The sequence below is a fragment of the Prunus mume genome, linkage group LG4 (assembly GCF_029339155.1).
Source record: "Prunus mume cultivar Tortuosa linkage group LG4, ASM2933915v1, whole genome shotgun sequence".
NCBI lineage: Eukaryota > Viridiplantae > Streptophyta > Magnoliopsida > Rosales > Rosaceae > Prunus > Prunus mume.
In genome coordinates this window covers 13,465,928-13,491,090 of record NC_142701.1, presented here as the reverse complement: position 1 = coordinate 13,491,090, position 25,163 = coordinate 13,465,928, and the positions used below count along the sequence as shown (strand labels likewise).

The 25,163-nt window shown below is 37.2% G+C and overlaps 2 protein-coding genes, 1 long non-coding RNA gene and 3 pseudogenes across 5 annotated transcripts; 4 read left to right on the top strand and 2 right to left on the bottom strand.

Annotated features, from left to right (window-relative positions):
* Positions 1–1,655: 1,655 nt before the first annotated feature.
* LOC148917957 (uncharacterized) lies at positions 1,656–8,503 on the bottom strand (annotated as a pseudogene).
* Positions 8,504–9,339: 836 nt separating this feature from the next.
* LOC148917956 (eukaryotic translation initiation factor 3 subunit D pseudogene) lies at positions 9,340–13,858 on the top strand (annotated as a pseudogene).
* A 2,139-nt stretch (positions 13,859–15,997) lies between these two features.
* Positions 15,998–18,544, top strand: LOC103327625 (uncharacterized). 2 transcript variants are annotated; one of them, XR_016125976.1, is made up of 3 exons: positions 15,999–17,128; positions 17,222–17,299; positions 18,308–18,544. XR_016125976.1 is itself a non-coding variant. In XM_089049984.1 (2 exons), the coding sequence occupies exons 1-2, from the start codon at positions 16,032–16,034 to the stop codon at positions 17,232–17,234; spliced, it is 1,110 nt and encodes a 369-aa protein (XP_088906110.1). In that variant the 5' UTR covers positions 15,998–16,031; the 3' UTR covers positions 17,235–17,550. The 2 variants fall into 2 exon arrangements, 1 of the variants encoding a protein (XP_088906110.1); XM_089049984.1 differs by lacking the exon at positions 18,308–18,544 and having other exon boundaries at positions 15,998–17,128; positions 17,222–17,550.
* LOC103327629 (transcription initiation factor TFIID subunit 9-like) lies at positions 18,496–20,273 on the bottom strand (annotated as a pseudogene). The gene is made up of 3 exons (XR_001677746.2): positions 20,113–20,273; positions 19,096–19,518; positions 18,496–18,920 (listed from the first exon to the last, which is right to left on the bottom strand). The product of XR_001677746.2 is annotated as a transcription initiation factor TFIID subunit 9-like (transcript).
* Positions 20,274–21,764: 1,491 nt separating this feature from the next.
* On the top strand, positions 21,765–24,447 carry LOC148917955 (uncharacterized; the record flags this gene model as incomplete). Its single annotated transcript, XM_089050460.1, has 2 exons — positions 21,765–21,804; positions 22,118–24,447. Coding segments are annotated over exons 1-2 (2,370 nt in total), but the record flags the coding sequence as incomplete, so codon positions are not given.
* A 12-nt stretch (positions 24,448–24,459) lies between these two features.
* LOC148917954 (uncharacterized) lies at positions 24,460–25,114 on the top strand. Its single transcript, XR_016125768.1, has 3 exons — positions 24,460–24,513; positions 24,592–24,654; positions 24,734–25,114. It is a non-coding gene; the product is annotated as an uncharacterized LOC148917954 (long non-coding RNA).
* Positions 25,115–25,163: the final 49 nt, after the last annotated feature.

Here is a 25,163-nt window from a genome sequence, read left to right as displayed (position 1 = left end):
AGAAGGCTGAGCTGTTGAGCGTGAATTCAGATGCTTTGGAGATTCTTGTTATATATAACTTTGTTTATGCTTCCAGGCACTTAGGTCCCAAATCAAAATTAGAGAGAATCAAGGACACAGGTCATGCAGCAAATTTTGATTCGCCGGATAGTAACAATGCATTGATAAAATCATTTGTTTTAGGTAGTTGTCCCTTCATTGTTGGAAGCCCAATGGAAGTCGAAAGAAAAACCCAGCCACAATATATATATATATATATATATATATATATTTGCTTAGGTTGGGAACTAGGAAGCACCCACATGCTGTGAGGGAGGACTTATTTATCCAAGAGGGGATGCAAAAGGTAATGAGATATTGTCCCTCATTTTAATAGAGGAGAAAATACAGAGTCTCAAAGACACCCAAGGCTGCAGCAAAGGAAAAGGACAGTCACACAATCGATGAATCACTCAAGACACCCAAGACTCATCCAGGACAAAGCCAGCATGTATTGGATATGGATGAAGTAGGAATATAGGCATATTCTTTATTCTAGATTATTCTTATGTAGGTTATATATACATGTGCTATTCTTTTGTAAAGGTTATACAAGACGAATGTAAATTCAGAAAACCCTACTATACATAATGAGAAATAGACAAGTTTTCTTTTCCCCCCTGAAATCCTGTTCTTTTCCTTTTATGTGAAAAACTCTTTGTGGTTTCACGAACCTCTATACCTAATAGTCCCTAGCTTCCTTGGAAAACATCTGGCCAAGGAAAAAGAGTACCACACACCCCTAGATACAAGTAACTACTGCTCACTGCTATCAGACTCTTACTACTACATTTTACTATTTGCGTGACGGAGAAAATTTAGTCACGCAAAGTACATTTGAGTCGCACAAACCTCAGCGCGACAAAAACTTCGTCCCGCTGAATCAGTCGCCTAAAGGTAGTGAAGAAAGACTTTGCGTGACGAAAATTTTTAATTGGTCCCGAAAACCGAACGACGGCTAACCTTCGTCGCACAAAGTTCGTCTCTCAAAGCTGCGCAATGACAACATATTCGTCGCGAGTACGGTCGACGGTTTACCTTCGTCGCACAGAAATGTAGGGACGAGAGCACTGTTCGTCTCTCAAACCTTTGTGCAACAACATGGGTTGGCGCGACGAAATTATCTTAGTTGCTTTGACTTTTCATGAGCCGAAGTGTTTTGTCGCGCAAAAATAAAATATATTTTATTTAAATTTTATTTAAGTTTTTTTATTTTGAAAAAAAATTAAATTTGGTTTTTTTTTTTGTGTGTGGTAATAAAATGAAATTGCAATAAAAAAAATGTAATGAAGAGAAATTAAAAAATAAAAATAAAATAAAAATGTATATAGTACAAGAGAAATGTTTAAAATGTAATTAAGAAAGTAAAAAACTAATAAAAAAATGTTCCAAAATCTACGTGGTCGTCTTGCAAATGCGGCTTGGAGGTCTGGACATTGTCGACAGGGGCCGAGGTGTGGTGGCCATGCTCGGGGTGGAAGGGCTCTGAGGTCGACGAGGGACCAAAATCCAGGACTGGAATGCTGGACCAAACAAGGGACTCTAGAAGCTGTGACATCTGGGTACTATACGAGGCGAGTTGGGTCTTAAGCTCGGCCACCTATCTGTCAAAGCAGTCACCGATTGTTTGACTGCAACGATGAAAGGGCTCTAGGTTCCCGCCGCCGGGCATTCCCATCCCGACAATATGTCCCTGGTCTCCTCCCAAGAGTCTGATCCAAGGTCTTCGTCAGGATCTGAAACCCCGCATCCTGTGAAGGATCCACAGACTTGAGCGGAGTATCGGGAGGAAGTGGGAGGTGGACTCCTGAAGAACCAACTGGCTCTTCATCATCGTCGCCTGTTTAACATAACACAAAATATTAATTAAAACATTCATATAATAACCATGAAACTTGAATGCGTAAGATAATAATTAAAATTAAGGAATACTTACATGAAGGGACTCATTCCCAGGTTGAACATAAACGTTGCTAAAGACGTCGATCTCCGGGAATTTAGACCCCCCTGAATTGAACAAAAGAAAACTGTTAGTATGAAAAAACAAATTAATATTAATGACATATTAAAAATTGAATATAAACGACTTTATTATTACCCGCCGCAGCACCTCCATCCTATATGAGAAGGGCATGTGTCACTCCCCGGCCTCGGGGGTCGGTGGAAACCCCGTGCATGGTGCGTGAGAAAATAAAAAGAAAGTCGAAATATGGTTTAAAATAAACTTCTCTTATATATATATATAGATATATAAATAGCTCCAAAATCTTACAACTTTACAAGAAATAAATAAAGCTCTGATACTCTCTAATTCAGCCTCAACTGGTTTAGTCCTTGTCTTGCCCACTAATTCATCTGAAAATTAAACAGGGTGAGGGATGAGCAACCACCGCTCAGTGAGTAAATTATGTAATATGCCAGTGAAGCAATGCCGTTTTACACACTCTAAAAAAGATACACCAATCCAGATCATATCACATCATCCCTTCATATCTCGGTTATCCTTCATAGCATGTAACCAACCACGTGACCTCTATTGGCCTTACTGCCCTATGTCATCGTATGGTACATCTATTCCTCAGATACCCCAACATTGAAGTTCTCATGTTCCATGAATAATACATACTTCATAAATAATCCAATCAATATATATATATATATATATATAGTGTGAAAGATTACAACAAATTAGACATACTTAACTTGAAATAGAGAGATATTTGTAAATAGAACAAATCAACGATAATTCATGGTTTCATATTTTATCACAAAATAAGAACTTTTAGAACACATTACATAAACCACTCACCTCGATAATGAGAACTCTTGAAATAAATTGGCAAGACAATCCATCTGCCTATCTACATGTACTACCACGCATGCCATGAAAACAATCAAAGAAAAGGTTCCTATTTATAGTACTACATAGGTGGCAACTACTTTCCTTCAATTGGTCTAATGTATGGTAGTTGATAACGTTTGGCTCCAAGTTTAGATAGTTGTTACTGGAGTGCCAACACCTCATGCTCAAAATAGAGCTTAGTCATCTAGGAATAATGACACTTGGAGTCTAAAGTTTGTTTTACATAACAACTAGGCTATTGAACTTGGTCAGAAAGTAGCAAAGAGATAAAGCTGTCTAAAACAAAACATATAAATATTACTATTTTTAATGAGAAAAATTTCTGAAAATATAACACATACCAAAATAATTATATATATATATATATATATATCCTAAGAGGGTATGTTGAAAGCATGTATACTAGATTACATGGGATTCCTATTTTGATTGTTTCAGATAGAGATCCCAAGTTTACTTCCAAATTTTGGGGAATTTTACAGAAAGTGTTGGGTACACAACTAAACTTTAGTATTGCTTTTCATCCCCAAACTGATGGACAGTCAGAGAGAACCATTCAAATTTTAGAGGGTATGTTGAAAGCATGTATACTAGATTTTGGGGGAAGTTGGGAAGATCATTTGGTGTTGGTAGAATTCGCCTACAACAACAACTATCAATCTAGTATTCAAATGGCACCTTATGAAGCTTTATATGGAAGACCTTGTCGATCACCTGTGTGTTGGAGAGAGGTAGTAGAATCTGTATTGTTAGGACCGAATTTGGTTCAAGAGACAACTGAAAAGATTAAAGTTATCAAGCAATGTCTCTTAATTGCTCAGAGTCGACAAAAGAACTAAGTAGACCAAAGAAAGAAACCATTAATTTTTGACATAGGTGATTATGTGTTTCTTAAAATCTCACCGCGAAGAGGAGTAAAAAGATTTGGAAAGACTAGAAAATTGGCACCAAGTTTTTTTTTTTGGACCATTTGAAATCTTGGAAAGGATTGGTGAAGTAGCTTATAAGTTAGCATTACCACCTGAACTTTAGAATATACATAATATTTTCCATGTTTCTATGCTTCGGAAGTATGAGTCTGATCCAAACCATGTTCTAGATTGGGGAGAGCTCAACTTAGATGAAGAACTGTCATTTGAAGAAAGACCAATACAGATTTTGGATCACAAAGAACACAAAAAAAAAACAATACCATTGGTCAAAATTATTTGGTTACATAGAAATACACAAGAAGCTATGAGGGAATTAGAAACCAAAATATGTACGAAGTACCCAAAATTGTTCTTTGATTCCAGTAAGTTTTTAAATTTCGAGGAGAAATTTCTTTAAGGTGGGTAGATTGTGAGAATCCATATTCTTAAAAGTTTTTAAAGAAGATTAAACGTTTATATATATATGTACTGTTTTACGTTTACAATGCTATTTTAATAATTATTTGTACTTAGTAAATATATATACATATGTTCATTTGAATAACTATAAATTATATATTTATGATTTGTTTTTCTCTAAATCCTTAGATATTTCTTGGGTATTTAACTTATATATTTATAATACTATTCAATTGTTAGAATTGTGTTATTCACATCTTGTGTATTAAAGAGCTAAAACAAATCTCTTTTTATTTTTCTGAGCAAGTTAACTTGGACAAAAGGATTGACATGGTAATTATATATATATATATATATATATATGAGATTTAATCATCTTAACGTGGAGTGGATGGATTAGGCACATGCATATTTCATCCTTGTCACCAATATATGTGTCATTGTTTTAAAGCTTAAAGCTTGTGTGTTTTGACAGCTCCTGTAAGAAGTTAGATTTTATCTTCCTATATTCGTATTTATCCTTATTCATTAAGCTTATCCATATATCTATTCTTACTTCATGCCCAAGTTTTGTAAGAGTATAAATAAGGCCTCTCCCCTATGTTGTCAATAACAAAAACGAGAACCACAGAAATGAAGTAAAATACCAGAGAAAGGAGTGTGAGCGTGAATAAGGTGGAAAATTGGGAAATACATTACATTTCTAGCAAAAGCTTTGATGTCAAGGTAGGGGTTTCTTGGGGGCATTTACGGAGATTGATCTAATTAAATTTTGTGAGCTCTATATTATGTGTAATATTGTATAATGTTCTTGATATAGGATATTTACGTATTGTGAATTATTTGAATAATGTTGGCATAATTATATCATGTCATGGTAATTGGTTGGAGTTGTTGGATTGAGAAAATAATGATGGAAAATAGGGTAATGGAAATAGTATTTTGTGTAGTTGAGTCTAACTCTTGGCAGGTACCAGGTCTCAGGGATTCCACAGTGCACATGGTTTTTATTAGGTGATTCGGGACTGGCGAAAGGGAGTTAGACAAGATAACTAACAAAAGGGGAATTATGAGATGATTAAAATGGATGTTAGTTCATATAAATAGGCATTCGGGACCAAGTGGTATAAGCATGGTAAGGGACGTGCAGGTCTGCTTGTCCAGTTATATGAATTAACGGGATTAGATGAAGAGCATTCATGCATTGTTATTAATAATGAGAAATTTGGCTGTGTGATTGCATGTCACTTAATTTAGTTATATCAATATACTGTGGTAAGGTCTCATGTCTTTACTGAGCTATGGTTGCTCACCCCTCACCCTGTTTAATTTTTCAGATGAATTAGTAGGCAAGAAAAGGACTAAACAAGTTGAGGTTGAATTAGATGAGAGTGATAGAGCTTTGTTTATTAATTGTAAAGTTGTAAGATTTTTGGAGCTATTTTTATAAGAGAAGTTTATTTTAAACCTATGTTTCGGCTTCTATTTATTTTATTTTAGTTTTTATTTTCTCACGCACCGGGCGCAGGGTTTTCACCGAACCGCGGGTCCGGGGCATCCAGAATGGTATGGACGAAGAAGTATATTATGCGTGATATGATTATTTGGATCAACTTGTGATTGTGTTCATTGATGATATTCTCATTTATTAATCATCTCAAGAAGAACATGAACAACACCTGTCAATTGTTCTACAGACATTGAGAGAACACAAGTTATTTGCCAAGCTAAGTAAGTGTGAGTTTTGGTCGACAAAAGTAAAATTTCTACATGGGTGATATATTAATTATTATGAATACTATTATAATAATACTTATATATTTCTATATTTATTTAATAATCAAAGAAACTAAATATTATCATAAGCATAGAAATATATAAGTATTATTATAATAGTATTCATAATAATTAATATAAAAGTATAACAACAATATTTACATACACGTACCAAGATAATTACACATATAAATATAACCAATATATATATATTTTAAAATACGGGTCTTCACAATCTATCCTCCTTAAAAGAAATTTTCGTCCTTGAAATTAAAAACTTACTGGAATCAGAGAACAATTATGGGTACTTTTTACGTATTTCTGTCTCTAATTCCCATGTAGCTTCTTCGGTATTTCCATGTAACCAAAGAACTTTAACCAATGATATTATTTTCTTACGTAAAACTTGTTCTTTGTGATCCAAAATCTGTATTGGTCTTTCTTCAAATGACAGTTCTTCATCTAAGTTGAGTTCTCCCCAATCTAGAACATGGATTGGGACGTGACAAGTGGAGAAGAGTCCTCTTGTCCCTATTGCCCTTATTTGCTTTCGCCTTCATTTGTTAGACAAAAAATAAAGGTATTAGTTGAAATTGAAATGAAATATAAAAAATTAAATAAACATTAGTAAGAAACGTCTAATAATTTTCAACTTAATATTAAAAAAATACCACATAATCGGGCACCTGAAAATGATTGCAGAGCCACGCCCAACTATCCTCCCGCCCCTCAAGCTCCTTTGGGCAACCCTCCTGAAGAGTGACATGCAGATCATCAAATGCCTGAAAATGGTGGTGCAGGTCGCACTTCCACTGCTTGTACCTCTCAGCAAAGAGTCTGTTGACGTACGCCAAAGACTTGTATTCGAGGTCCTCCAAATTGTAGTTCGTCTGCAATAAATTAATTACATACATTAAGTAATAAAAATACATTAAAAGGTAGGATACATACTGACAACTGTCCCCGCACCTTCGTCCTCATCTCGTCAGGAATGACCTTCCAAGACTTCCATTTCATCGAGCAATGGGTCTGAACGACGTGACCAATGTCATGGGCCAATGAGCTATGCTGGTCTGCTGTTGGTGTAGCCTGATGCCGCTCGTCGTATACAATGTTGATACTACTGTTGGTCACCCGGGTGTTCTTCTTGGCTGCAAAGAAAGATAAACTTAACGTTAAATAACAAATCCTACTAAAATCTTAGTCCAAAAGAGCTGGAGTTCAAGGAAATCTTTACAGGTTGTGACCCCGACGCACCAGTAGCGCTTGTCGATGTTGTGTCGATCGTGTTGGGGGGTGGTGACGACGCCTGGTGCTAACAGGTTGCGCCACTAATGATGCTGATGGTGCCGGCACATGGGAGACCTCGGGACCAACCGGCAAGTGGTCTATCGGTCTTTGGAGCGTGGCAAGGTGTCAGCCGGGAGAGGCGAACTTTGTGCAGTCGTCACCTTCTTATGACTTCTAATAAGGTTTGACATCTGCACAACTGAACAAGCATCCAAAGTTAATCCAATTTACAAACATAAAAATTAACAAACATAAAAATTAACGAACATAAATTCCAGCAACTAATAAAACAAAAATATATAAGAATCTTCATTAATGAACAAACATAAAAATTAATCCAATTTACCAAGATATAATCTAAGCATATACAACCTAATAAAAATCCCTAATTTATTAATACTAACTAACCAAAATAAATACTCAACAAAAAAATTAGTCAAGAGAAACAAAAACGTATAAGAATCTTTACTAATTAATTGAAGCATATCTTGCCCTAGGGTTCGCGATTTCGGATTATCCAGCACTTCGATCCACGATACGTTGAACCCTATACGATCCTAGAAATACAAGGTACAATATACGTGAGTTTAAGTTCGATCCAATGGTACGAATATATCAAACCCGAAAATTGCACAATAGGCGAAATTCGTTTGAGGCTCAAACGGTATCCAAATTGGAATCCGAACATACCTATGTGTTCATGACAACTAGGCGATTGCATCGGGACACAATGTTCTTTGGATACAAAGCCCACATGCCAGCAGTGCGTGGGTGTCCAAAGCGGTAATGATCACTGAAAAAATCTCAAAATCAATGGCCAACTTCCCACAATAGGTTCAGGGTATCGATTAGAGCAACTTTTGTTCTTGGACATACCCCAAAAATGACAGGAAGTGGCCAGAATTTCATCTAGAAATCCGGCCAAACTTTGGGTTGAAAATTGAACCACCTACTCTAGGAACTGATCAAATCCTACCCAACTATCAGCTAGAGCATGGAAAATAGTCAAAAATCCATATCTTACTCAACTGAATTGGTGGCCGGAGGAGAGAGATTGAGAGGTTTGAATTTCAGGGAAAAACCGACCAAATCTTTCGATTTTCCGGTGGTTGGGGTCGTTGATCGGGGCGGCAAAGGATTGGGATGCGACGCTCGGGGTCCGACCGGACGTGTTGGGTCTAGTCTTGGGGCTAGCCGTGGCCATCGGTGGTGGTATGGAGGTTTGGGAGGGCACGGTTGGAGGAAGTGAGAAAGACTCGCGGGGGAAGAGAGAGAGAGAGAGAGAGAGAGAGAGAGAGAGAGAGGGTTTTCAAAAGTAATGAAAAATTTTCGCGAACTTGCTTGATGAAACAATTAATGTGTTGCGCAAGTTCGCAAAATTTTTAAAAAAGGTGCTGTTTTTTTTTTCCTTCAGAGGTTAGGGTTTAGGGTTCAGGTTAGAGTTTGCGCGACGTAGAAGAACCTATTACGTCGCGCAAGTTCGCAAAATTTTTGAAAAAGGAGCTATGTTTTTTTCTTTAAGGGTTTAGGGCTTAGGTTTAGAGTTTGCCCGATGTAGAAGAACCTATAACATCGGGCAAGGAAATATTTTCACGTGAAAATTAACTTACCTTGCGCAATGTAGAAGAACCTTTTATGTCGCGCAAACCCTGAACCTGAACCCTAAATCCTAAACCTTAAATCATCAACCATCAAATTTTTTTATTTTTTTATTTATTTTAAAGAATGAGTTTAAAAATTACTGTTGAATCATATCAAAAAATCTGCAAATATTGTGAAATAATAGAAATAATTGTAACCAATTGCATTGTCAAATGCAAATGCACGAAATCTACATTCTTGCATTTTGAACTCTTATTTTTGTAACAAACATACTAATATTTAACTTTACAAAATGAAAACATTAAAACATTTATGAATTTGATTTGTGATTGTTATTACATGCTAATTGATGATGAATTTTAGTTATAAAAAAATTGACTTATGATATTAAGTCGTTGCAATTGTTTTTTTTTTTTAGCATTGTTATATGGCTTAATTATGTACGTGCATTTCGCCCCATTCTCCCACATCGAGAAGTTGGGGCGGATTGCCGACTGGACCCGGTCCAAGAACCCGTCGGATTCAGTCTTCGACTTCTCAAACTACGAGTCGTTCCCTGCCTTCGCCGATGACGACGCCTCATTCCGTCTTGTCGACGGAAAGGCCCCGCCGTGCCCCAGTGTTCGGCCCCAAATGGCAATTCGAACAGCAGTGATAGCTGCCTCACCGCCGCGGTAAAGAAGTCGAAGCCAAAAAGCGGGAGGTCGAGAAGGCTATCGTTTTAGGTTCCATAACCAGAGGACCTGCTCCTCTGCGACGGGCTCGAGTTTTACGATCGGTCCTGCGATCGAATCACGCTCAAGAATGAGCGAAGACTCGAGCATTTCAAGAATCAGAACTTCTTCAAGGCACCACCACCGACGACCCAGTCATTCGCCGACTTGCAAACGAGGACAAAGCTATAGTATTTGCCACTGATACCATTCTCTCGACTCTCATGTGTGCGCCCATGTCTATTTACTCTTGGGATATCGTTGTTCAACGAGTTGGGAACAAGTTATTCTTCTTATGCAACCTTTTTTATTTATTTAATTTTTTATAATTTTTTTAAAAAGGGGTATAGCCGCCCGGCTATACTTTTAAATATATTTTAAACGAAGTGGGGCCCAACACACGTAACAGAATGTCTATAAAACTGACGAAACGGGTAACGTGAGACTGTTTTTAAAAGGTTGGGGGGTACTTTGAGATGTTTGCTAACACATGTGGTAATTCGAGACAAGTTTGAAAGCACATGGGGCATGTACATAAGTAAGTCTTTTTCTATTAGATTATGTGAGGGCTCCAATTTAAGTTTCAGTAGTGGATACCACAAAATCTTTACACTAACATAATTAAATTACAAAAAATTCCATTTACTATGTTTTACATGGCAAGTCGCAAGTAAATTGCATTATTCATCATCGGAACTATAATAACCTTCATTATCGTCGCTATCATCACTTTCGGTTTCCCAATCCTCCTCCTCTATAGCTACATCACCGTCGTTGTTCAGGTCCACTGCAACATCGTATTGCGGAAGATCATCGAGGTCAATTGTAATTGACTGAATCGGTATTTCGATTGTAGACACTCCTTATATATGAAATGGTTCTTGTATGGGGTTTATGGTTTAGGGTTTAGGGTTTAGAGTTTAGGGTCAATTTCGTTGTGCAAAATACAATTTTCGTCGCACAAACTTTACGCAACAAGACAACGTTTTCGTCACTAAACATTTCGTCGCACCAATGCTCAATATCGTCGCGCAAAAGACCACTTTATGCGACGACAATGACTGTTCGTCGCGCAAGTGTTTGGCGCCAAATAAAATAAACCCTTACGCGACGATAACGGGTATGGTCGTGCTAAGTTAGAAATTCGAGACAATAGCTGTCGTCGCGCAAGTGTTTGGCGCCAAATAAATATAAAATTATTATTCGAGACAATAACCCCGCGTTTTTCTTGCTAACTTTGCGCCTCGATAACATGTATTGTTGTGCTAAGTGTTCTTTCGCGACGAATATTTTGGTCACACAAGTTTAGAAATATAAAATTATTATCCGTGATAGTTTGAGCTACAAATGAGTTTTTGCGTCGCGCAAGTGTTTCTTGTGCAATGAATTTCTGTGCGGCGCGCAAATCGTAAAATGTAGTAGTGTCTAAAGTAGATAAAAGCCAAAATGGTGTTGACTCTTCTGAGTAAAAAGACCTGCCTTCTTGCAAACAGATTGAGCAAGAGAGTGTAACGCTCCGTTTATCCTATCGAGGTTGAAAGAGAAAATCAATGAGACCCACCCCGAAAACGCTTTCTCCTCCCATTCCTATCGTTCTTGAAAAAAAAAAAAAAAACAGGCTTTCTCCTCCAAATTTTTTTTTTCTTCACCTCAAAACGGAAAAAAAAAAAAAAAGTTAATGCCTTCTTCTTTTTCTTAAACTCTTATTTTCTGGTAAGTAATCATCATCATCCATCAATATTTCTTTGCTTTTTTTTGTTTTTGTTTTGTTTTTTTGTTTTCTCAATTCTTTGACAATTTCAGGAATTTCAACACCAAAAAGGGAAAACCCTGTTTTATTAAATTATTATCACATGTCGATTGGTTATATAGAAAATATAGTTTATAATACCATGACAGTTATAATTATTATTAGGGTTTCTATGTACATTCGCCTCTCTCTCCTCTCAATCCAAAGCACGTCAGCATCTCTTATCTCTTCAATCCCTTGTGCACCTATGTATTTTTTTTTTTTTTGGGTCAACGATCTGTGTTTCTTTTGATGCTTGTATTTTACTTTTGGTTTCATTTATTTCTTATGATATGGTATTAATATTTCTTTTGCATTTTATTGGACTCAATTTGAATTGCCTGAGTCTATCTATGACATCTATGACATTGCCTGAGTTGAAGATACAAAAGAGATTGAGATAGGTCTACATGTTTTGAAATCTATGACATTTGTATCTTTTTGTAATTTCGTATTGTTGTTACTTGTTCTTCTCAAAAGCTTGAATAACATGACAGTGGAAATTAGGCTACTAGGAATAGACATACTATTTTGGTGCGGATATTTTTCTTAATTCACATGTATTTATTTATTGATTTAATATTTTGGTGCAGAAAAATGAAAACGGCAAATCGGGTAAGGTAAATAGAATTCCTCATTCAAAAAAGTATCATAACTGGTAACTAGGACTTTGGGTTGGAGTCAAGTCTTACAAACAAGGGTTTTCTTTTGACGGCACGCTTTTGTATTGGTTTTCTTTTGGTAAATAAACAAGGGTTTGAAAAAGAAAGAAAAAAAAGAATACGAGATCTCTACCCAAATTTCGACTCACATGTCAACCGGAATTATAGATACTCTTGTAGCACTATATACTCAGCGGCAGTCCTGGGGTGGTGCAAGTGGCGCCACCTGAGGCCCAATTTTGAGGCCCCTAAAAAAAATATTTATATTTTATATATATTAATATTATAGAAATTGTATATATTACATATCGTGCTAGACATTTGCACAAGAGTGCGTCCGGTGGAGTTGGCTCTACTGCGTATTCACTTAACAAAACTGCCTGAGTTCGATTCTCATCGAAGTCCATCTGTTTGCCCTTTTATTTTATTTTATTTTTATTTTTTATTTTAATATACTATTTTTGCATTATAACAACAAACTTTACATAATTATAAACTAGTCCCTTGACACATGCTCACGCATGTGCCAATTGGTTTTTTTTTAATTTTTTTTTTAGAATTAAGAAAAGATATCATAGGTAGTTATGTTCCATAAAAGTAGGACATATTATTTGATTTTGTTTTTAATTTTAATAATTTTAATATGAAAAAATGTGAATTTACCATATTATCCTCATTTAATTAATAATTTCAATTCTTAATGTTTGAATTAACCAAGGGCAATTTATGGTATTTTGAATGTTTCACCATTCTCTGCCTTTTGTTTTATATATATAGATAAATAAAAATAAAAAAGCCTTTGAAAAAACCGTTTGAGTTCGATTCTCATCGAAGTCCATCTATTTGCCTTTTTTAAATACTATTTTTGCATTATAACAACAAACTTTACCCTAGGTTCAGGACATCGATTATTTGTTCTTGGACCTACCCCAAAAAATGGCCGGAAGTGGCAGAATCTCATCCCGAAATCCGGCCAAATTTCAATTCGTGATTTGGGTTATCTACGCTAGAAATTGATCCAATCCTACCCAAAGTCTTTCTTTACGATCTTTGTGCGACGGATTCTACGCGACGAAGTTTCTATCGCGCTGAAATTTGTGCGACTAAAATGTACCTTGCGCGACGAAATTCTCATCGTTGCGCAACTTGTAAAATGTAGTAGTGTGTATAGAAGTGATATTAAAAGCAATATTGGAGAAGAAGGAAATTGAAGGCATGGTGGAGCTACATGTCTTACAGTTCACAACAATTTCTGGTTTGCACAGTTGACATCAATTTGATCTTTGTATGGTTTTGGGTTTTATTAATATATATTTTTAATTATATATAAAAATGATATTAAAAGCGATATTGAAGGCGATGTACACGGAACATATATATAAAAGTTTCTCGTATTGGCAGTGAAGGAAAAATTGAAGACATCGTTGAGGTACAAGTTTATTGAGGTAAAAGTATTAGAAGTACAACTGCAGCTAATTATTCAGTTTGTGCACTTTTTTCACAGAGAATTGCAATACCCACATTTTGAATGAAGCAGAAAAATCTCCATTAACTAATACCACTTGCATTATTTGATATAATATAACTTTCTAGTACAATCCTTTAAAGTGAAAACAACAGATAGAATTGGACTAAATTTTGTCTCACTCTATCTCCACAAGAATTCATGAACAGAACCTTGTCATGAAAGCACAAGCATCAGCAATACTAAAACCCCACCAAGCCCCCAGCTGGAGCTCCCAATTCTTAGCACCCATGAAGGTTCAGAAGAAGGAACAAAAGAATCTCCTTGAGTTGATGAAGATGATGAACTTGATGACGAAGAAGTGGTTTTAATGGCAATGATAAGTCCAGCAAGAACCATGGGAAGGACAAACCCAGACCTTCATTTTGTCTCATAATATCTTGCATCAGTTTTTCTGGTTGTAGTTATTCTACCAAGAAAAAATCCCCATCAAGAGTCAGTTTTCATGATGATCAGTTTTGACCTTCTAACAACCAACTCTCTTATTTCTTGTTTATCTCTTGTAAACCCATCTTGTACTGACCAAATCCTCACGAGTATGGGAAGGAAACTTGGCACTTTTTCCTGGCATTTAATGGTTATGGGGAGTGGTTTTTGATTTTGCCTTTCTACCAACTCCCCTACATGTCCTCTACCCTTTTTCTGTTGATGTCTTGTCATTGGGGTAACGTGGGCATTGTGGAGAGAAAAATCCTCCCATTTATCTGCTTATTTGATTTTTGAATTAGTGATCCACGGTGATGATCAAACCTTGAGCCCCTTGGAAAAATTTGGAAGTTGGATACCAATTAAATCATTTAAAACTCACTATTTCACATTAAATTACCATTAATTGTAATTAACCTTTAACTTGTGATAATTTATTTTGCAATTGGTTCGAAATGGTCTAGGCTTCTAAAACATCCTGGGATGACTTCCAGTTTTGGTAAAACAAAGCCCAAACCCATGTCATTGACATAGTTCAATACCTAGATGGGCTGATGCGCGGAAATTAGGCTCAATCAAGTTGAAGCTCATTTTGACCAATTAATGAAAAACATGCAATGTAAGACCAAAAAACAAGTAATTGAGATTTCATGGATTGAAAGGGTGAGCATTGTAAAACATCAAAGTTTTAAACCTTGTAATCGCCACGTTACCTTCTTCTTTTTCTTCAACTCAAAATGAAACAAAAAAACTTAATACCTTCTTCTTTTTCTTAAACTCTTATTTTCTGGTAAGTAATCATCATCATCCATCAATTTTTCTTTAGTTCTTTTTTTTGTTTTCTCAATTCTTTGACAATTTTTGTTATTCTTTCAATTTCAGGAATTTCAACACCAAAAAGGAAAAACTCTAATTCCTAAATTCATAAAGACCACTCAAAACGGATCAAATCGTCATATTCAAATCCAGGTATGTATCTAAATTTCAATCTATATATTAAATAAATTATTTTATTAAATTATTATCACATGTCTCGATTGGTTATATAAGAAAATATAGTTTATAATACCATGACAATTATTAACCTACATAGGAAGCAAAGCAGCAAGTTCAGTGCCCAATACATCCAAACGTCTGTAAAGCCCAACGCCACCGCCTCCGCGTTCACGTCCGCCTCTCTCTCCTCTCAATCCAAAGCACATCAGCATCTCTTATCTCTTCAATCCCTTGTGCACCTATGTTTTGTTTTTTTTTGGCTCGACGATCTGTGTTTCTTTTGTTGCTTTTATTTTACTTTTGGTTCCATCTGTTTCTTCTGATATGGCATTAATTAATATTGCTTTTGCATTTTATTGGACGCAATTTGAATTGCCTGAGTCTATCTACATAACTGATTAGGGTTTGATTTTGGTATCTAGTGAGGATAGAGTTGAAGATACAAAAGAGATCGAGATAGGTCTATGCGTTTTGAAATCTATGACATTTGTATCTTTTTGTAATTTCTTATTGTTGTTACTTGTTCTTCTCAAAAGCTTGAATAACATCACAGTGGACATTAGGCTACTAGGAATAGGCATATATTTATTGATATAATATTTTGGTGCAGATATTATTTATTTTATACTGATTTTGGTGCGGATATTTTTCTTAATTCACATGTATTTATTTATTGATTTAATATTTTGGTGCAAAAAAATGAAAAAGGCAAATCGGGTAAGGTAAATAGGATTCCTCATTTAAAAAAGTATCATAACAGGTAATTAGGACCTTGGGTTGGAGTCAGTCTTACAAACATAGTGGTAGAACCAAATCTCTCTCTCTCTCTCTCTCTCTCTCTCTCGTTGAATTTAGGGTTTGGTATAATTGCAAAATATGTTTATTTAGCTTGATGAATTGAACTACTGTCTTTCTTCGCATTAGATTGGGCTTTCAATCAGTTATGCATGGGTTGTGCAAAATAATTAAACACTTTGTTTCAGTCTCTCGAGGTGCTTAGTGGTTTCCAGCTTGCGTACATGGAGGGGGGTGATTATAAATCTCTGCTTGTATTGCTGACATCTTATTCAAGTCGATATCATGGTGAGATATATGAAGTTAAAATCCAAAAAGGATCTGGACAAATTATGGGGGGAGTACGAGGAGCAATTGGAGATGAATATGGCAAAGATCAAGCCCCACTGCGTCCTGTAACTACCTTCTTCAACAAGAATACTTACTCCATCCCGGACAGTTGTCTCTGTGATGCTACAGACTTATTTGGTGGCTCCAAGTTGTATTTGTTGTTCAGAGAGGGCATGCAAGCTAATCCTCCCCACTCTGTCATGACACCGGACTCCTTGAAGGGATATGTATTCGACATACAGAACAAGTCATTCTCTACCTTCCAGGGCCCCAGAGTACCCAAGCCACTTGGAAATGTGATTTCTGCATATGAAAAGTTATATCATCTTGCAATCCCTGTAACCTCTCCGCATGAGCCAAATGACCCAGAATCAGTGTTTGAGCGGTACGATCCTCTGAATGACAGTTGGGAGTTTCTTCCACCTGTTCCCTCTGTTATTTCTGATCAAGGAGTGGAGATAGTCGGTTATGCTGTTTACAACCACCATATTTTGCTCTCGTTGACATGCGGCCCAGGATATGAATTCCTTGCCTTTCATGTAAGAACTCAGAAATGGGTTCATGTCAAAGTCGAGAAATCTCATCGCATGGCCTGTTCGCATTTTCCTTTCCGAGGGAGGGCGGTGGTTTTGGGCGATCGGATGTATGCTTCATCATATTCATTTGGAGTGGTTCTTGAATTTTCCTTTGATTGTGAAGCCTATTCTTTAACCCCAAAGTTGGTGTTTCCGAGGTTTAAAAGAATGCATCTTGCGAACATGGATATTGGTGTTCAGACAGAGTATTTGGTTCATTTGGGTGGCTGGGATTTTTGTTTTGTCCAGACTGCCTACGACTACAAGAGGATTGATCGTCAGCCTTTGTGGATCACCACGTTCCGAATCATTGTTGGAAGTGGAGGAAGTAGCAACATTGAGATCTTGCATTCAACTATTCGTGATGTGTACATCCATGGTGGTTGGCATGTTCATGTCAATTTCAGCTTCACGCCGTAAGTTTCTTGCTTGCTTGCTTCCTTCCTTTCTCCATGTGTTTGTCTTTCTTTAAATTGTTTCAATATGTTTGATTATTTTGTGACTCATAGATTGCTGGAATAGTGAACACCAAAGAGAAGAAGAAGAAACAAGGCGCCAGGGAAAGGACGCAAAGGGACTCGAAGGGAAAGTATGGCGGATCACTTCTTCCTCCCAGAAAAAAAAATCAAATGAACCCACAGATTCTCAGTTCAATGCGGTTCAGTTGTGTATTTATGTGTTTCCAATTGTGAGAGTTTTCTTTTTGAGCTATGAATTTTGTGACTTAGTATTGCTTTCCAGTCATTTCTTATTCAAAATAGACATTGAAAGTCCTGTTGGTTAAAGTTGAAGCCTGGAAAACATTTTGACCAATGAAATCCATTTCAACTTCTTTTAACCTTTCTCTTTTATGTCTTCCAAGAGTAGAGCTGTGCCTCCTTTGATTTTGTTTAACCCTAATTTTTGTTGTCAATGACTGAGTGGTGGACAAGGGACATTAGTACAATGATCAGTGATGAATTTCAACAAATAGATGGAAAGTGTGTGGAAGCAACAACCGCTTAAATTAAAGAAGAAGAAGAGGAACAGATAAAGGAGAAATTGGAGTAACTAGAGCAGTTGGTGGCCAAAATACTGGATTCGAACCCTTCAGTATTGTTAATCATTAATGTATGTGAGAATTTATATATGCTTTAAGAAAATCATGGTAGACGTACACGTAATATGTTGAACGTGTGTGTTATAATAATTTTTAGTTTATTAGGATAAATTTGTGGACACTTTTAGGATAATAAGGAAAACAGAAAGGAGAAATTGGAGCTACTCCAACACTTGGTGGCCAAAAAAGCAGATTCAAACCTTCCTATTCTTACTCAGGTCTAAATGAGGGTACGTTTGTGTGAAGGAAACGCTAATAATTTGGGGTGACAAAGATGGATCTCGAGCCTCTGCATTTAGAGTCCACGCATTTACCTGCATTTAGCTTCATCGTGGCCATTACAATGATCCAACGACGTAGGTAACCTCCGAGCGCTCGGAGTCTTTATCGCCTTGTGCGATGGGCTGAGACACATGTGGAGCCTTTTGGGCTTCGAAACCCAAGTATATCTTATTGGTTCCATTATGCTTAAACTCGGTTGCTGTATTTTGTCGGATGACCGAAACTCATGGAGAAAACATACAAAATCTTTCATGATGTTCATTTATAAGCTTTCCTGAGCCTGACTTGTAGAAAGGGGGGAAAACAAAAGCTTCATTCTCTCTTCACATAATCAATTAATCATTCAAAATAGTATGAATAACGTATGGCGTAAGCATTCAAATAATTGTGAAAGAACAAGACTGCAGAAGTAAACAGCATAATATTTAAACAGAACATTCTTTTACAAGTACACAGATCCAATACGAGTCAGAATCTCTAGTAAGTGAACAACTGTTTCATCTCACATCTCTGGACTATAATCCCATAGGCTGATTGATGTACCATGTAATCTCTCACTTGGTGCCTTTAGCAAGGGGAAAGGATACCCTTTGGGGAGTACCCTGAGGCAGATCAGAGGGCTTCTGTTCCTGGGGCGGATTGGGTTAAGCAGGTTCCTCATCTTCCTCCATTTCTTCCACTGCTTGAGCAGATTGTTTCTTTGGGATTGCCAGTTGATAGTTTGGGCTGATCAATGTGTCCTGTTCAGGCAGCAATGCCACACCAGGCCCTGCAATTGGTTTTGGTAATGGGATTTTGTTCCTGTTTCTAGCCAACTCCAGTAGCACCTGATGATGGGTTTGCTTAACAATTTCAAAATTTGTACCATAATGGCCGAATAACACACATAAGCTGATTGATTTCATAATGAAAAGGTACATTTTTTTGACGCATAGTGTTATACAATTTTGTTATATGAACTCAAATTTAGCAGAAGAAATGGAAGGAAGTGAAATATATTACCTCTCTTGGAGGGGGCTGTGAGAAGCTGAAATTAACCTTGGACTGAATAGCAAGCTTGACATCGTCACAATCAATTGCGGGCTTACCAGCATGTTCTGAGTAGACCTGTGCATCAGTGAGCACATCAACCACGTATCAATACCACAGCTCCAAGAATTGGTGAACAACACAAGGCTCATATTCCTCCACACCCATTGATTTTAACAGTGTTTTCACAATCTTTGCATCTCTGGGCAAGTCCTCATCTTCCCCTGCCATTTTCTGGTTCTGGGTCCTTTGCTGGGCAGGGAGGCAGGGCCAGAGCAGCTGGGATGGGCTAAACCTCTAAACTACTACATTTCTTTTTCTTTCAACAATCTGGACAATCAGCAAGTTACACAGCTCTGTTACTCCAAGGACAATAGAAACTGTAGCAAGAATAGCCTGGACATAGAGCAGTATCAGAAATACGTATTTCGAGGAGCAAAATAACACAATTAGAACAGAAAACTAACACTGATTTGAGGCAGTAATTGATGAATATACAAAACTTTGGCAAATAAGCAGTGTACAGAAAATAGAACAATGAAAGAGACTGCTACCACTGCAAGTTAAAAATTGTAGCACCCAAAATGAAAAGGAAACACAACCAGAGTCAATTTTATACAAAAAGGGTTCCATTAAAAAAAAAGCACCAAATTTTGGTTCGCAGCGCAAATCAATCTTCCCTGCTTATTGGAAATTTTCACATCAGTACCTCCACAAATTTGCACACAGAAAGGTTGAATTTTATATTACAATTGTGTCCATCGAACAAGAGAGAGTTTTCAAACCTATATCGTATGATTATTTCCAGAACTCGAAAACCATTCTGCCCGGTAAAAAAACAGAATTTATCTATTGGTGTACTGGATTTTATGTCAAATTTCTTCAGTGGAAGTCCTAAGTACTAAATCCAAAATAAAATTTACCAAAATCAAAGGATTTCAAAATGGAGAGAGAGGCACAATCAGCAGGGAACGAAAGTAGGTAGCTCACCTGATTTTGTATGGCCGTCAAATTAGAGATAGCGAGGCTTCTGTGACTTGAGATTTGCTTGAGACACAGCGATGAGTGAATAAAACTGAAACTAGGGCTTTGCTGATGGGTGCGCTGGAGAGGAGAGAGAGAGAGAGAGAGAGGGAGAGAGAGAGTTTGGGTAATTGTGGACAATGGAAGACTATTAATACTTATTGGGCTTAGCATGTCCTCCATTCAAAGTACGAATGAGGCCCAACTTCGATTTTTTTATATAAATATTTTATAATTTATTTTTGTTTGGGGGCAATGGAATATACCCTTGTATTTTAATTTAGTTTTACAGTTTCGAACAATGTGAACTTTGAATGGTTTTGGATTTTATTAATAATTTTTTTAATTATATATAAAAATGATTTCAAAAGCGGTGTTGGAGCGTATACCGAGCAAATAGTGTATCCGGAACATATAAAAATTTCTCTCATTGGAGAAGGAAAATTGAAAACATCGTTGAGGTACAAGTTTATTGAGCTAGAAGTATTGAAAGTATAATTGCAGCTAATTATTCAGTTTGTGCACTTTTTTCACAGAGAATTGCAATACCCACATTTTGACTGAAGCAGAAAAATCTCCATTAACTAATACCACTTACATTATATGATATAATATAATTTTCCAGTACAATCCATTAAAGTGAAAATAGAATTGGACTTAATTTCTATCTCCACAAGAATTCATGAACAGAACCTTGCCATGAAAGCACAAGCATCAGCAGTACTAAAACCCCAGCAAGCCCCCAGCTTGAGCTCCCAATTCTTAGCACCCAAGAAGATTCAGGAGAAGGAACAAAAGAATCTCCTTGAGATGATGAAGATGATGAACTTGATGATGAAGAAGTGGTTTTAATGGCAATGATAAGTCCAGCAAGAACCATGGGAAGGACAAGCCCAGAGCTCCATTTTGTCTCATAATATCTTGCATTAGTTTTTCTGGTTGTCACATATAATGGTGAAAGTACAATTGCAGATACTAGAGCCAGCACCATGGCTGTTGATCTTTGAGACGAGCTATGGCTTGTGTATGCATAGCTAGTAGCAGCCATTGGTGGGCTCAATAGTAAAAACTCAAGCTTGGTTTTTCTTTTTCTTGGAGAAAAACCAACTTGATGTTGAGTTATATATAAACACAGATGTGGTTGGAGGTTTATAAATACAGAGAGCAAGAAGGAGGACATGGTTAAGGAATCTAGGTTGGAATGATTGTATTTGGATGACAAAAGTGATAGACAGCCGTCCAAAAAGTGCAAAAAGGAGAAAGAGGAGGAGACTAAATTATGAAAAGGCTTAATTATGTACATGCGTGCTTTTACGTTTTCTCGATTACCACTGTGGTGAAAACGCGTCTCAAAGTACCCCCAACGTATAAATAACCGTCTCAATTTACCCCATCCGTCAAATTTCTTGACGGTCCGTTACGAATAGTGGGCCCCACTTCGTTTTAACCTTTAAGCCGCTTGAATAAGGGTTTCTCAGTTTGTAACAAAGGGGAAATTGGGTTTAGGGTTCATTGGAGAAGAGGGTTGTTGTCAAAATCTGAGGGTTCCTTCGATTTTGGGAGAAATTGGAGAAGAAATCATTCGTTGGCGTTAGACTTTAAGGCTAGAAGGTGCGAAGATGGTGGTGCTTAGAGAATCTGGAGGTTGTCAACCCATATGTAAGTGGACCCATTGTTACTCGATTTTCTTGATTTTGGCATGTGCATTGAACTGTTGTTAGGATTTTGTTTTTGTTTTTTGTATACTTTTTGACTCTGCTGGTTCTGGTGTGATCATTGTGTGGTCCTTGCATGTTCCTAGTGTGGTGTGTTGCTAGAAATTTTTTGTTCTTTCATATATTTTTTTATTCTGTGCTGGCCCCAATATACCTTATGTGGTCCTTGGGTGTTCCTTGTATTATCCTTTGTGTGGTCCTTCTTTTCTCTTTGTGTGTTTTTTTCCATTTGTTAAGTGAATGTTCCTATTACGCAGATAAAGATGCTGATGAGGTTGTCACATTTAAGTTTTTCCATGGAGGTAAACTAGTGAAAAATAGAAAGGACAGTCAGTGGTCTTATTTAGGTGGTGAAGTCAGTTGGTTTGATTACTGTGAGGTTGACTATATGTCCATGTTAGAGCTATTTGGAATGGCTAAAGATTTGGGATATGACGATGGGTATGATGTGAGTTTTTATGGTGAAGAGTTTGGAACTAGCAGACTCATTCAAATAATATCTAATAGTACACTTTTGGCTTGTATGAGCATGGTACCTAAAAGCAATAGCAGGGTTGTAGTTTTGTACTTGAAGGTAGTGAGCTTAACTTCAAGCCAAGTGGGGAATGATAGCAGTGATAAAGAATATTCTTGTTCTGAGAATGATGATAGCAGTGATCCAGACTTTGAAGACAGTGACTATGCACAGAGTGATGAAGAGATTGAATTATTGAAGAATGATGATAAGTGGTTTGAAGGTTATGTGGATCATAGTATTTTTGACAATGATCCTAATGCAGAGCAAAATGATGAGTCATACAATGGAGAAGAGTCACCTACACTTACCTGCCCAAATAGTTCACAAAGTGAAGATGATGCAGTGGGTGAAGTAAGAAGGAAGAAGAATAGGATGCCAAAAGGTGAAGATTTCAGACCTGAAATTGATATGGGAAGCCCAAGTTTCAAAATAGGTTTAAGGTTTGCAACTGCCGAGTTGTTTAGAAAAGCTGTGAGGATATACTCCATTAATTGTGGAAGGGAGTTGATTTTTATGCATAATGACCGTAACAAAATAAGAGCAGTATGTGAAGAGGGCTGTCCTTTTGTTATCTATGCTTCAAGTGTTAGTGGTAGCACTTACCTGCAGGTGAAAACCTTTAATCCTACACATGTTTGTAGCAAGGGGACTAAAAATATACATGCTACTGCTGGCTGGTTGGTGAAAGATATTCTGGCGCAGTTAAGGCTCAATCCAAATTGGACCGCTTCTTCTTTTGTAGAGCAAGTTCACCAAGACTATGGTTACAGACCATCTAGAGCAACTGTGTACAGAGCAAGAGCCATGACAGTTGACATTGTAGAGGGGTCTTACAGCAAACAATATGAAGTATTGTGGGAATATTGTCATGAGTTAAGAACCAGGAATGTGGGAAGTACAGTTATCATTAAATCTGAAATGGAAGGTGATAGGCCACGGTTTCAAAGAATTTACATCTGTCTTGCAGCCTGTAAGAAGGGGTTTTTAGATGGTTGTAGGCCTGTGGTTTGCTTGGATGGGTGTCATGTCAAAGGGCCTCACCCTGGGCAAGTGCTTTCTGCAATGGGAGTTGATGCAAACAACGGAATGTTTCCACTTGCCTATGCATATGTAGAGATTGAGAGCAATTCAACATGGCTGTGGTTTTTAGAATTATTGAGTGGTGATCTCAATATTACGAATAGCCATGGTTATGTATTTATGACTGACAAACAAAAAGGGTTAATAGATGCTGTGGATGCTCTATTCCCTCAGGCAGAGCATAGACATTGTTTGAAACATCTATATGGGAACTTCTATTTGGAACATAGAGGTCTTGCCTTGAAACATCAAATGGAAGCAATTGCTAGAGCCACAACAGTGCCATGGTTTCATGCAGAGATGACAAAGATGTTGCAGTTGTCTAAACCTGCACATGATTGGCTCATGGAGAAAGATCCTAGGCATTGGAGTAGGGCATATTTCAAGAGTGATTCCAAGTGTGACATGCTTATGAACAATCTATGTGAGGCATTCAACCGTAGCATACTGGATGCCCGAGACAAGCCTATTCTGACTATGCTAGAAAGAATTCGGTTGTATATAATGTTGTTGATGGCGGGAAGAAGGGTTCTCTGTGAGAAATGGCATGGACAAGTTGGGCCAAGAATTAGAAAGATATTAGAGAAAAACAAAGCAAAAGCTCAGTGGTGCATTCCTAAGACTGCTGGACAGAATCAGTTTGAAGTAATGCACCATAGTGGCCGCACCTTTGCTGTTGATTTGAATGACCACTCTTGTTCATGCCATGCTTGGGATTTGAATGGAATACCATGTTTGCATGCATGTGCTGCAATAAGTTGGTTTCATGGGAATCCAGAGGACTTTTGTGATGCAGTGTACAAGAAAGAGGCTTATTTGAGAGCCTATCAACCAATGATTATGCCTATGACTAGCCAAGATCAGTGGATGAAGGTTAATTTACCTCCATTACTCCCTCCGAAATACCACAAGCAGCCTGGTAGGCCTAAGAAGACAAGAAAACAAGCTGTTGAAGAACCTAAACTTCCTTCTAATCCATATAAGCTTCCTAGGTATGGTTTACCTTTAAAGTGTGCCAATTGCGGTGGAGAAGGGCATAATCGAAGTAGTTGTAAGGTATGTGGTTTTTAGAATTATTGCTTTACATTTAAATGTATTTGATTTGGTTTCTGACTTGATGACTTTGGTTATTAGGAACCTAGAAATCCCAACATAAAGCCTACTAGGAAGAGGAACATTGCCAAGGACAAACTTGCAGTAAGTGCCACAGTTTCAACTATGTTTTCACTCATCAAAATTTTATATCATGGAAACGTCTAATTATTATTTGTTTTAGGTAAGAAGGAGAGATGGTGGAGACCAAAGTGGCGGACAACAGAGTATGCAATTAAGGCAAAGGAAACAGTCAAGCACTTCCCAAGGGCCTTCTCAATCCCAGGCATCTCAAGTAGCTGCTGCTTCTCTATCCCAACCATCTGAAGCAGCTGATGCTTTTCAATCCCAGCCATCTCAAACACTTGAACCTGCCAAATTATCTCGAGTACAACAACGTCGGAAGAGGATGAAAGATCAACAGAGGAGCCATTTTGTCAAAGATCCTTTTTTTCATCCTTGAATGTTGTGGAAGACTTTAATGGTTGTTGGTTGTTATGTTTGGAACCTGTTATGGTTGGACCTGTTTTGGAACCTAAGTATTTGATGTATGTTATGGTTTGAATATTTGATGTATGTTATGGTTGGACTTGTTTTGGAACCTGAATATTTAA

Excerpts from the sequence above, each read along its gene's own strand:
- LOC103327625 (XM_089049984.1), top strand. The coding sequence starts at position 16,032 with ATGGAGGGGGGTGATTATAAATCTCTGCTTGTATTGCTGACATCTTAT.